At 37.8% G+C, this 13,920-nt stretch overlaps 1 protein-coding gene across 9 annotated transcripts in view; it reads left to right on the top strand.

The window, feature by feature from the left end:
* The window catches only part of MIA2 (MIA SH3 domain ER export factor 2), a 113,430-nt gene that overhangs the window by 33,615 nt on the left and 65,895 nt on the right, over positions 1–13,920 (top strand). For 3 of the 9 annotated variants that reach the window (XM_065871367.1, XM_065871369.1, XM_065871368.1), the window contains exon 1: positions 10,819–10,926. In XM_065871367.1, the coding sequence (XP_065727439.1) occupies positions 10,819–10,926 (108 nt within the window). Of the gene's footprint in view, positions 1–10,794; positions 10,931–13,920 lie in introns of those variants that run through there. The other 6 variants (XM_065871364.1, XM_065871365.1, XM_065871372.1 and 3 more) reach the window with 4 other exon arrangements.

The following is a 13,920-nucleotide window of genomic DNA, read 5'->3' as shown; positions in this document are numbered from 1 at the left end:
GTACCATACTGTCTTGATTACTGTAGCTTTGTAGTATAGTCTGAAGTCAGGGAGCCTGATTCCTCCAGCTCCGTTTTTCGTTCTCAAGATTGCTTTGGCTATTCGGGGTCTTTTGTGTTTCCATACAAATTGTGAATTTTTTTGTTCTAGTTCTGTGAAAAATGCCAGTGGTAGTTTGATAGGGATTGCATTGAATCTGTAGATTGCTTTGGGTAGTAGAGTGATTTTCACAATGTTGATTCTTCCAATCCAAGAACATGGTATATCTCTCCATCTATCTGTATCATCTTTAATTTCTTTCATCAGTGTCTTATTATTTTCTGCATACAGGTCTTTTGTCTCCTTAGGTAGGTTTATTCCTAGATATTTTATTCTTTTTGTTGCAATGGTAAATGGGAGTGTTTTCTTGATTTCACGTTCAGATTTTTCATCGTTAGTGTATAGGAATGCCAGAGATTTCTGTGCATTAATTTTGTATCCTGCTACTTTACCAAATTCATTGATTAGCTCTAGTAGTTTTCTGGTAGCATCTTTAGGATTCTCTATGTATAATATCATGTCATCTGCAAACAGTGACAGCTTTACTTCTTCTTTTCTGATTTCTATTCCTTTTATTTCCTTTTCTTCTCTGAGTGCTGTGGCTAAAACTTCCAAAACTATGTTGAATAAGAGTGGTGAGAGTGGGCAACCTTGTCTTGTTCCTGATCTTAGTGGAAATGCTTTCAGTGTTTCACCATTGAGGATGATGTTTGCTGTGGGCTTGTCATATATGGCCTTTATTATGTTGAGGAAAGTTCCCTCTATGCCTACTTTCTGGAGGGTTTTTATCATAAATGGGTGTTGAATTTTGTCGAAAGCTTTCTCTACATCTATTGAGATGATCATATGGTTTTTCTCCTTCAATTTGTTAATATGGTTTATCACATTGATAGATTTGCGTATATTGAAGAATCCTTGCATTCCTGGAATAAACCCCACTTGATCATGGTGTATGATCCTTTTAATGTGCTGTTGGATTCTGTTTGCTAGTATTTTGTTGAGCATTTTTGCATCTATGTTCATCAGTGATGTTGGCCTGTAGTTTTCATTCTTTGTGACATCTTTGTCTGGTTTTGGTATCAGGGTGATGGTGGCCTCGAAGAATGAGTTTGGGAGTGTTCCTCCCTCTGCTATATTTTGGAAGAGTTTGAGAAGGATAGGTGTTAGCTCTTCTCTAAATGTTTGATAGAATTCACCTGTGAAGCCATCTGGTCCTGGGCTTTTGTTTGTTGGAAGATTTTTAGTCACATTTTCAATTTCAGTGCTTGTGACTGGTCTGTTCATATTTTCTGTTTCTTCCTGATTCAGGCTTGGCAGGTTGTGTATTTCTAAGAATTTGTCCATTTCTTCCAGGTTGTCCATTTTATTGGCATAGAGTTGCTTGTAGTAATCTCTCATGATCTTTTGTATTTCTGCAGTGTCAGTTGTTACTACTCCTTTTTCATTTCTAATTCTATTGATTTGAGTCTTCTCCCTTTTTTTCTTGATGAGTCTGGCTAATGATTTATCTATTTTTTTATCTTCTCACAGAACCAGCTTTTAGTTTTATTGATCTTTGCTATTGTTTCCTTCATTTCTTTTTCATTTATTTCTGATCTGATTTTTATGATTTCTTTCCTTCTGCTAACTTTGGGTTTTTTTTGTTCTTCTTTCTCTAATTGCTTTAGGTGCAAGGTAGGTTGTTTATTTGAGGTGTTTCCTGTTTCTTAAGATAGGAATGTATTGCTATAAACTTCCCTCTTATAACTGCTTTTGCTGCATCCCACAGGTTTTGGGTTGTCGTGTCTCCATTGTCATTTGTTTCTTAGTATGTTTTGATTTTCTCTTTGATTTCTTCAGTGATTAGTTCGTTATTAAATAGTGTATTGTTTAGCCTCCATGTGTTTGTATTTGTTACAGATCTTTTCCTGTAATTGATATGTAGTCTCATAGCGTTGTGTCGGAAAAGTACTTGATACAATTTCAGTTTTCTTAAATTTACCAAGGCTTGATTTGTGACCCAAGATATGATCTATGGAGAATGTTCCATGAGCACTGAGAAAAATGTGTATTCTGTTGTTTTTGGATGGAATGTCCTATAAATATCAATTAAGTCCATCTTGTTTAATGTATCACTTAAAGCTTGTGTTTCCTTATTTATTTTCATTTTCAATAATCTGTCCATTGGTGAATGTGGGGTGTTAAAGTCCCCTACTATGAATGTGTTACTGTCGATTTCCCCTTTTATGGCTCTTAGTATTTGCCTTATGTATTGAGGTGCTCCTATGTTGGGTGCGTAAATATTTACAATTGTTATATCTTCTTCTTGGGTCGATCCCTTGATCATTATGTAGTGTCCTTCTTTGTCTCTTATAATAGTCTTTATTTTAAAGTCTATTTTGTCTGATATGGGAATTGCTACTCTAGCTTTCTTTTGGTTTCCATTTGCATGGAATATCTTTTTCCATCCCTTTACTTTCAGTCTGTATGTGTCTCTAGGTCTGAAGTGGGTGTCTTGTAGACAGCATATATATGGGTCCTGTTTTTGTATCCATTCAGCCTATCTGTGTCTTTTGGTGGGAGAATTTAATTCGTTTACATTTAAGGTAATTATTGATATGTATGTTCCTATTACCACTTTCTTAATTGTTTTGGGTTAGTTATTGTAGGTCTTTTCTTCTCTCTTGTGTTTCTTGCCTAGAGAAGATCCTTTAGCATTTGTTGTAAAGCTGGTTTGGTGGTGCTGAACTCTCTCAGCTTTTGCTTGTCTGTAAAGGTTTTAATTTCTCCATCAAATCTGAATGAGATCCTTGCTTGGTAGAGTAATCTTGGTTGTAGGTTTTTCTCCTTTATCACTTTAAATATGTCCTGCCAGTCCCTTCTGACTTGCAGAGTTTCTGCTGAAAGATCAGCTGTTAACCTTATGGGGATTCCCTTGTGTGTTATTTGTTGTTTTTCCCTTGCTGCTTTTAAATATGTTTTCTTTGTATTTAATTTTGGACAGTTTGATTAATATGTGTCTTGGAGTGTTTCTACTTGGATTTATCCTGTATGGGACTCTGCTTCCTGGACTTCATTAACTATTTCCTTTCCTATATTAGGGAAGTTTTCAACTATAATCTCTTCAAATATTTTCTCAGTCCCTTTCTTTTTCTCTTCTTCTTCTGGAACCCCTATGATTCAAACGTTGGTGCATTTAGTGTTGTCCCAGAAGTCTCTGAGACTGTCCTCAATTCTTTTCATTTTTTTCTTTATTCTGCTCTGCAGTAGTTATTTCCACTATTTTATCTTCCAGGTCACTTATCCGTTCTTCTGCCTCAGTTATTCTTCTATTGATCCCTTCTAGAGTATTTTTAATTTCATTTATTGTGTTGTTCATCATTGCTTGTTTCATCTTTAGTTCTTCTAGGTCCTTGTTAAATGTTTCTTGCTTTTTTCTCTGTTCTATTTCCAAGATTTTGGATCATCTTTACTATCATTATTCTGAATTCTTTTTCAGGTAGACTGCTTATTTCCTCTTCATTTGTTAGGTCAGGTTTGTTTTTATCTTGCTCCTTCATTTGCTGTGTGTTTTTCTGCCTTCTCATTTTGCGTAACTTACTGTGCTTGGCGTCTCCTTTTCGCAGGCTGCAGTTTCATAGTTCCCGTTGTTTTTGGTGTTTGTCCCCAGTGCCTAAAGTTGCTTCAGTAGGTTGTGTAGGCTTCCTGGTGGAGGGGACTAGTTCCTGTGTTCTGGTGGATGAGGCTGGATCTTGTCTTTCTGGTGGGCAGGTCCACGTCTGGTGGTGTGTTTTGGGGTGTCTGTGGACTTGTTAAGATTTTAGGCAACCTCTCTGCTAATGGGTGGGGTTGTGTTTCTTTCTGGCTAGTTGTTTGGCATAGGGTATCCAGCACTGTAGCTTGCTGGTCGTTCAGTGAAGCTGGGTGTTGGTGTTGAGATGGAGATCTCTGTGAGATTCTCGCCGTTTGATATTAATGTGGAGCTGGGAGGTCTCTTGTGGACCAGTGTCCTGAAGTTGGCTCTCCCCCCTCAGAGGCACAGCACTGACTCCTGGCTGCAGCACCAAGAGCCTTTCATCCACATGGCTCAGAATAAAAGGGAGAAGAAGTAGAAAGAAAGAAAGAGGATAAAAGAAAATAAAAGTAAGAAAAAAATAAAATAAAGTTAGTAAAATATAAAATAATTATTAAGAAAAAAAATTTTTTTTTAAGTAAAAAAAAAGCAAAAAACAAATAGAACCCTAGGACAAATGGTGAAAGCAAAGCTCTACAGACAAAATCTCACACAGAAGCATATGCATACACACTCACAAAAAGAGGAAAAGGGGAAAAAATAATAAATGTTGCTTTTAAAGTCCACCTCCTCAATTTGGGATGATTCATTGTCTATTCAGGTATTCCCCAGATGCAGTGTATGTGAAGTTGATTGTGGAGATTTAATTCGCTGGTCCTGAGGCTGCTGGGAGAAATTTCCCTTTCTCTTCTTTGTTCGCACAGCTCCCGGGACTCAGCTTTGGATTTGGCCCTGTCTCTGCGTGTAGGTCGCCAGAGGGCATCTGTTCTTCGCTCAGACAGGATGGAGTTAAAGGAGCAGCTGACTCGGGGGCTCTGGCTCACTCAGGCCGGGGTGAGGGAGGGGTACAGAGTGCGGGGCGAGCCTGCGGTGGCAGAGGCCAGCGTGACATTGCACCAGCCTGAGGCGCGCCGTGCGTTCTCCGGAGGAAGTTGTCCCTGGATCCTGGGACCTTGGCAGTGGCGGGCTGCACAGGCTCCCTGGAAGGGAGTTGTGGATAGTGACCTGTGCTCACACACAGGCTTTTTGGTGGCGGCAGCAGCAGCCTTAGCGTCTCATGCCCGTCTCTGGGGTCTGTGCTGTTAGCCGCGGCTCGCGCCCCTTTCTGGAGCTCCTTTAAGCAGCGCTCTTAATCCCCTCTCCTTGAGCACCAGGAAACAAAGAGGGAAGTAAAAGTCTCTTGCCTCTTCGGCTGGTCCAGACTTTTCCCCGGACTCCCCCGTGGCTAGCCATCGTGCACTAACCCCTTCAGGCTCTGTTCACACTGCCAACCCCAGTCCTCTCCCTGTGCCCCGACCGAACCCGAGCATCAGCTCCCAGCCTCGCCCGCCCTGGCAGGTGAGCAGACAAGCCTCTCAGGCTGGTGAGTGCCGGTTGGCACCAATCCTTTGTGCGGGAATCTCTCCGCTTTGCCCTCCGCACCCCTGTTGCTGTGCTTTCCTCCGCGGCTCCGAAGCTTACCCCCTCCGCCACCCGCAGTGTCTGCCCGCGAAGGGGCTTCGTAGTGTGTGGAAACCTTTCCTCCTTCACAGCTCCCTCCCACTGGTGCAGGTCCCGCCCCTATTCTTTTGTCTCTCTTTATTGTTTTTTCTTTTGCCCTACCCAGGTACGTGGGGAGTTTCTTGCCTTTTGGGAGGTTTGAGGTCTTCTGCCAGCGTTCAGTAGGTGTTCTGTAGGAGTTGTTCCACGTGTAGATGTATTTCTGATGTATCTGTGGGGAGGAAGGTGATCTCCGCATCTTACTATTCCGCCTTCTTCCCCTTCTCCCACTTTTGCTATTCTGAATTGTTTTTCTGGAAGGTTACCTATCCCCACTTCATTTAGTTGTTTTTATGGGGTTTTATCTTGTTCCACCATCTGGTACATAGCCCTCTGCCTTTTTATCTTGTCTCTCTTTCTGTGAATGTGGTTTTGTTTCACAGGCTGCAGGATTGTAGTTGTTCTTGCTTCTGCTGTCTGCCTTCTGGTGGATTAGGCTATCTAAGAGGCTTGTGAAAGCTTCCTGATGGGAGGGACTGGTTGTGGGTAGAGCTGGCTGTTGCTCTATAGGGCAGAGCTCAGTAAAACTTTAATCTGCTTGTCTGTGATGGGTGGGGCTGGGTTTCCTCCCTGTTGGTTGTTTGGCCTGAGGCAACCCAACACTGGAGCCTACCCAGGCTTTTTGGTGGGGCTAATGGTGTACTATGGGAGGTCTCACGCCAAGGAGTACTTCCCAGAACTTCTGCTGCCAGTGTCCTTGTTCTCACAGTGAGACACAGCCACCCCCCACCTCTGCAGGAGACCCTGCAGCACTAGCAGGTAGGTCTGGTTTATTCTCCTCTGGGGTCACTGCTCCTTCCTCTGGGTCCCGATGTGCACACTACTTTGTGTGTGCCCTCCAAGAGTGGAGTCTCTGTTTCCCCCAGTCCTGTCAAAGTCCTGCAATCACATCCTACTAGTCTTCAAAGTCTGATTCTCTAGGAATTTCTCCTCCCATTGCCAGACCCCCAGATTGGGAAGCCTGACGTGGGGCTCACAACCTTCACTCCAGTGGGTGGATTTCTGTGGTATAATTGTTCTCCAGTTTGTGAGTCACCCACCCAGCATTTATGGGATTTGATTTTATTGTGATTGCGCCCTCGTACCGTCTTATTGTGGCTTCTCCTTTGTCTTTGGATTTGGGGTATCTTTTTTGATGAGTTCCAGTGTTTTCCTGTTGATGATTGTTCAGCAGTTAGTTGTGATTCCGGTGCTCTCACCAGAGGGAGTGAGAACACGTCCTTGTACTCCGCCATCTTGAACTAGTCTTGCCTCTTCTTCCATCTTTCAACCTGTTTATGTGTTTTAATCTAAAGTATGTGTCTTGTAGATGGCATATAGTTGGAACATGTTTTTTTTTTTGTCCGTTCTGCCAATCTCTGCCATTTAGTTGGACAGTATAGCCCATTTACATTTAATATAATTAGTGATACTTCTGCCATTTTGCTATTTTCTATATTTCTTAGGTCTTTTTTGTTTCTTAGTTCCTCCGTTTCTTTTGTGTTATATAGATGTTTTATACTGTGCCATTTTAGTGTTCCCCCTCCCCACCCCTTAACTGTATGTGTTTGATTTATAATGATTTACTTTGGGTTAATCCACCTAATGTCAACAACTTTTCTTCTATATAGTTCCATCCTTGCATTCTGTATGCTGTTTTTGTTACAATTTACATCTTTATGTATTTTACATCCAACAAAATAAATTTCTAATTATTGCATTATGCAATTGTGTTTTAAATTAGATAGAGAAAAAGGGAGTTATAAACAAAAATGTGTTTATAACCCTGCCCTGCCTTTATTTAGAACGTTAGGCTAAGCCTAATATCTGATAAGGCTGCTGAAACAAGGCTGAAACAAGACTGAAACATTTAAGTAAACCTTTACTAAGTGGTTGTATACTGAGGGTAAAAAAAAAAGAAAGGAGAAGAATAAGAATCAGACAGTTTAGTCTTAATAATATACCGTCCTCTCCAGCCTGTGTCCCATTTTAGGACCTGGCATATATATATATTTTAATATTTATTTATTTATTTGGCTGTGTCGGATCTTTCATTGCAGCACATGGGCTCTTTGTTGAAGCACACGGACTCTCTAGTTGTGGCACACAGGCTCTCTAGTTGTGGTGCATGGGCTCTAGAGTGTGTGTGCTTAGTTGCCCCGTGGCATGTGGGCTCTTAGTTACTTGACTAGGGATCGAACCTGTGTTCCCTACATTGGAAGGCAGATTCTTAACCACTGGACCACCAGGGAAGTCCCAGGACCTGGCATATTTTTATGGGCTAGGTACCATTTTAGCATCCATCCTTACCCCTACCTTCCTCAATGTCCAGGTCCTAAGAGAGAATGACCGAAGTAGAAATAGTTGTTTTACCAGCTTAAGATCAGATACTGGTTTCCTTTTAGAGGTCCTCTCCCTTTATCTGTATGGTTGGCTTTGGGAATGATCACTTTCCTCACCACGTTAAGGATGATATCATAACTATTTGCAGGAAGCTTTCCCGTTTCAGTAGAACATAGACTGTATCAGACGATCTTTCTGTACAGTGACCCCTCCAGGACATCCATGTAGATTTGTCCAATAAACTGGTATTATAAAACTCAGAGTTGGAGTCACAGATTTGTGAGTTATTAGCATAGTGGTTTTAGTGTTTAGTTTCCGTTAAAACAATGGAAATGGATAAAATGAAAATAGTATGTTTTTAAAAGTGTCTGGAATGTAACTTGTTAATAAATGTGGAATTAGTTGCTGGGTAGATGGATGAATGACTGAATGAATGTTAACTGCTTCTTGTGAGGTAATTATTAATTTTACAGATCGTGTTTCATCTTGTTTGGGTTGAACTCTTATTCTGCCTTAGCTCTTTTTGATTCTAAAGCTCTTTTGATAGCCTTTTAAAGGGAGAATTATTAATGATTACAAGTTTACATTTTTTGTAAAGAAAAAAAATTTAAGAAAGGGATATACTAAAAATAGTTTTTATCAAACTTGATTATGAATAATGAGTGAATCAGTGCCCCTTTTAAACTTTTTGGTGGTTTATCACTAATTACAGGAAAAAAATCTCTTTATGTAAAGTGGAAATTATATTTTAAGTTTTATGTATTGGAGATTGTAGGTTCATAAAACTTTGCATTACAGTCAAGTATTATCAGGGCCTGTATATTGACATCTTATTATGTTGTTTTTATTAATATAATATTTATTTGAGGTAAAATGAAAAATAATTTTAATTTAACCTCACTGTATTTTGTCAACTTGATTAATTGCTTCTTTTAAGTTACGTGGTCTAGAATTCCTTTAATACTCACGTTTAGGAGTGGAATAGGTTTTACGTGTTCCGTGATTAATCACTACCATGTTGTATGGAGGGTTACCTATTACTTCTAAAATTTAGGACCAGTTTATCAAATCATGTGTAATTGTGTATTGCATTATATTTATTGATGTTTGATAAATTTGGTTATTCTTTCTATGCTTTTGTGAGATAGGGTTCTATATTTTAGTTAAAATTTAAGGGTGAAAAATCTCCATGAGAAAACCAGCATAATTAAGACCTGAGCAATGGATTTGAGATGCATTCTTGAGACTCAGATTCTTTGCTATTCCTCAGTCCACCAGATCCCACCAGATTCCACCAGCTCAAGGCTTTAACCTAGAATTTACCATCTCCTTTTAGAATAAAAGGACTGATAAAATGTTATTGGATTTAAGAAGTATCACTATACTAAACATAATTACATGTTTAATCTGAGAGATGCTTTTAGAATTATCTCTTAAAGTGTTGTAGTGTTGTAAGAAATCATTCCGATTATTAGGTTTTTGAAGTGATGTGCATTCTATGTTTTGACATAGTTAGCTGAAAGTAAGATGGTTGGAGAATATGTAAACTGTAAAGAAAGCATCTTTTCTTCCCAGTATTGTGTGTCAAATGCCTCTTTTACTCAGAGGCAGAAATAGATTTTTTTTTTTTTTTAAATCACTGGTTGTTTCTAGCGATGTCACAATTCTGTGAGCTGGTAACAAGGGTAATGTAGGGAGAGGCAGAGGCAGAGATCAGGGTAAAGGGGTATTTTTTTTTTTTTTTTTAGAAAAGGTATAATCAGGTTTATTTAATACAGGTTAATGAACTGTTGATAGCATATATGGGTCAGAGTTACAAAAAAGATTTTGGAGAAGAGAATAGATATTAAAAGGTGTTTTTCTAGATAGAAGGGGCCTAAAAAGGGAAGATTTGCCATAGAGGTTTTGGGTTGAACCCTGGAAAGAATCAAACCTGATCAGACTTGAGGTTGTTCTTAAAAAAGGGTATTTTTTCCCCCCTACTTTTCACCTTTTTATGTGATTGAATAATATGTGGGGCCTGGTAACAAAGAAAAAATAACCTCATTGGATTACAGTGAATAATGAACTGACCCAGAGAAACATGAAATACAAAAGCAACTGCAAAAGCCTTAAGCTGTTTTGTGCTGAAGACTTGTTAGGGAGAGAAATAATGTGGAAAGGCTGTGGTTATAGGATCATGGTCTTTGGAGAAGGACTAATAGAAACAGCTACCTTTATTGAGTACCTGCACTCCATATTCATACAGCATTATTCCCATTACAGATAAGAGAAGGGAGCCACTGAGGTAGGGTAGAGGGATTCAAATTCTAAACCCAAGGTTTCATCAGTGGTTTTCAAACTTTAATAAAGCAGCAGATCCATTTTTTCCCCCCATAGGGAAATCTTATATGGAACCCCATATACTCTATGGAAAAAGCCTAAACTGGTTGAATCAGGGTAAGACCACCTGATTCAGCTTCTTTCTTTGGCCTTCTTTCCTCTTACTCTCATTTTCAGAAGCTCTGAGGCATCTCTGTAGAACTCTGGTCGGAAAATCATTAAATTTCACCATACTACTTTCCTTCATCACTTGGTGATAGTGGTTGAAAATTGCCAGAAAAATACCCTCTGATACCTGCTGTTTGGTGATAGTCTGGTACCCATTTCATGAAAAGGGTGTTAATAGTATTTACATGTAAACTTGTACTTACGTTTGTGTCTTAATCTGTTGGGGCTGCCATAACAAAATACCATAGACTGGGTGGCTTAAACAGCAAACATTTTTCTCACAGTTCTGGAGGCTGGGAACACCAAGATAAAGATGCCACGGATCTGGTGTGTGGTGAGGGCACACTTCTGATTCATAGTCTTCTCATTATAACCTCACGTGGTAGAAGTGTCAAGGGAGCTTGGAGCCTCTTTTCTAAGGTCACTAATCCCATTTCTGAGGGCTGCACTCTTATGACCTAATCACCTCCAAAGGGCCCTACTTCCAGATACCATCACACTGGGGATTAGGTTTCAACATAAGAATTTTGGGATTGCAGGGGGACACAGAAAAATTCAGTGTTTAGCAGTTTGTAATCAACAGTTTTTATCAAAAGTGTATTTCTAAGAGGTTAATTTTCTTTGTCTTGAAGGTTGTGGCAGCATTGCCTGAAGATATGAGACCAGGTTCTAACTTCTATGGTTTTCCATGGGAATTAGTGATATGTGCAACTGTTGTTGGATTTTTTGCTATTCTTTTGTTTTTGTGGAGAAGTTTTCGATCGGTAAGTAACCAGTGCTCTGTATACTAAGAGAATGTTCGTTCTGTCTTCATGTTGAACAAGTAATATGAGAAACATATCTTTTGTTTTAAGGAAACAGGTTATTGTTATGTGTGCTACTCATGTTAATGTGTGGCTGCTAGAAACTGAATATGGATTTAGAGGAATTTTTTAAAGTATAAAAATTAAAAAAATTCTCTGTAGGAGTATTCCACACTAATACTAAAACCCTACCTCTATTTCTTTTTTTTTTTTTTACTTTTTATTGGAGTATTGTTGATTTATAATGTTGTGTAAGTTTCAGGTGTACAGCAAAACCTACCTTTATTTCTTACTTGCTTATTATTTGGGGTCTGTGTTTATTTTTAACAGTATACTATACATCTGTGAATATACCACCCAACCTGGAATCAAAGATATTGACTGTCACCTATATTTAGGTGATCCTCCCTCATTTCATCCCCCTGCCTCCCTGTACTAGAGGTAATCCTGTTCTGGATCCTGTGTTAATTATTCCCATGCCTTAAAAAATGTTTTTTTGGTCATATGTACACAAATCCTTCAGAAGTGTAGTAATTTTGCTTAGTCTCATGCCATATGTCATGTTTTGGAACTTTTTAACTCCATCTTATATTGCTAAGATTCATCCATATTTTTGACCCATTTTGATTGTTTTAAGAATATTATATTGTAAGAATATATTACAATTAATTTATATATTTTATGGTCTTGGGCCTTTGAGTTGTTTCCAGGTTTTTTTCTATTACAAATAACACTGCTGGGTAGTTTCTTATACTTGTCTCCTGTTGTATATTTGTAAGTTTCTCTTGGGAATATACTAGGTGTGAGATTACTGGGTTATATAGTATATTGGAAGTTCTGCTTTTAAAATGTAATACCAAATTCTTTTCCAAATTGTCTGTACCAATTTATACTCCCAACAGTAGTATATAAGAGGTCCTAGAGATCCATTTGATCTATGTCATCTCCAACACCTGTTATTGTTGAAATTCTTTATTTTTGCCACTTAAATGGTATCTTAACCATGGTTCTGATTTGTATTCCTTGATCACTAGTGAGATTGAAAATTCAGTAAATTTATTGTCCATATGTATTTTTTCTTCAGAGAAATATTTATGTCTTATACCCATTTTTCTTTTGAGTAGTTTGTTGTTTTATTTTTTATTTGTAGGAGTTCTTTATATATTCTTGATGATATCCTTGTTGATTGTCTATATTGCATATGTCCCAGTATGAAACATCTTTTCATTTTTCTTAAGATGTTTTGTGATGAGTAGAAATTCTTAATTAAAACAGTTTTCTTTTAACACAGAATTGCTTGATCCATCTTGAGTTGATTTTTTGTTTAGTGTGGGGTAAGGAGTTGGTGTAATTCCCCACCCCCCTTCCCCCACAATATAACCTTTTCCCCAGCTTTGTTGGATAGTCTCCCTTCTTCCCATTCATCTGCCATGCTACATATGAGTGTTCCACATACATGTAGACTTTTTCTGTGCTCTTTATGCTCCTGATTATTATTGAAAGCAGATACATGTATATCATTCTATATCCATCCATTATTAGGTCAAGCTTGCTAATTATCTAATTTGTGGGGTTCGTGTATTACATATTCTTGCTCTTTTTTTGTTGTTTCCTTCATCTGTCAAGAGTGAAGAGAAGTTGGCTGAATTCCACTGTCATGATGGATTTATCAGTTACTTTCTGTAGTTTTGTCAATTCTTGCTTTACATATTTTGAGGATATTTTGTTAGGTGGATACATGTTTAGAATTGCTACATCTCTTCTTGGTGGATTGAATCTTTTATCAGTAACTAGTGACCCTCTATAACTCTTCCGATGCTTTTGTCTTAAAGTCTCTTATCTGATGTTAGTATAGCGAGACCAGTTTTCTTTTTGGTAATATTTCATGTGTCTTTTTCCATCCTTATATTTTCCAGTCTTTCTGTGGTCTTTTACTTAATGTATGTCCTGTATGAATTTCTTTTTTTATTTTTATTTTGTTGGAGTATAGTTAATTTACAATGTATTAGTTTTGGGTGTACAGCAAAGTAATTCAGTTCTGTATGAATTTCTTTTATATAATCTGAAAATCTCTGTTTTTCCACTGAGTTTAGTGTATCTACATATATTATGATTATTGATTACTGATGTATTTGGACCAGTTTCTTCTAGCATACTTTATTAATTTGTTCCACTTTTAATGTTTCTTTTCTACATTTGTAAGTAAATCTTCCTTCTGAGAAAACAAAACCCTTATTTAGCATACTCTCACATCCCTTGGTCTCTTTCACTTTCCAACCCCCTTTCATATTGGTATAATCTAGAATTTTAGTTCTAAAAATATTTCCTTTTCCGTTTCTTTGTTTTTTACTTTCTCCTCCACCCATTCTCCAGTCCTCAAGACAACAACAAATATTACCAAGATATTTGATCACCCATAATTGACATATCTCTTGCAGGGGCTCCTGAATTTAATTCTTCCCATATTTGAATACTTCTTTCTAGATTGTTTTCAGTGTTGGTCTTTGTGTGGCAAACCTTTTGTATGCTTGAGGATGTTTGAATTAAGTCTTCACACTGAAATGATAATTTGTTTGATACAAGCATTCTGTGTCCAAAGTTCTATCCTTTTACTTCCTTGTCTTTTTACATCTAATGTTACTTTTTGAAAGGTCTAGTGTCAATGTGATTCTTATTCATTTGTAAGTGATCTGTTCTCTGTGGAGGCTTTTAATTTGATATCCTTATTTCAATATAATATGTTCAGGTTTGATTTTTTTCTTATTTCTTTAAATTCTCTTGAATATTTAAATATGAAATCTTTTATCTTTTTTAATTCTGGGAAGTTTCTTCTGCATTTTACATTTTTTTTTCCTCTTTGGAACTATTATTTTTTTAAGATGTTGGCTCTTCTACTTCTCACTTCCCTCTTAACTTTTTTTTCCTGTTTTTTTTAATGGTTTACTGTTACCTTTT

Source organism: Phocoena phocoena, chromosome 2, assembly GCF_963924675.1.
Source record: "Phocoena phocoena chromosome 2, mPhoPho1.1, whole genome shotgun sequence".
Classification (NCBI taxonomy): domain Eukaryota; kingdom Metazoa; phylum Chordata; class Mammalia; order Artiodactyla; family Phocoenidae; genus Phocoena; species Phocoena phocoena.
Note: the sequence above shows the minus strand (reverse complement) of the source record. Positions and strands in the feature narration are given on the sequence as shown.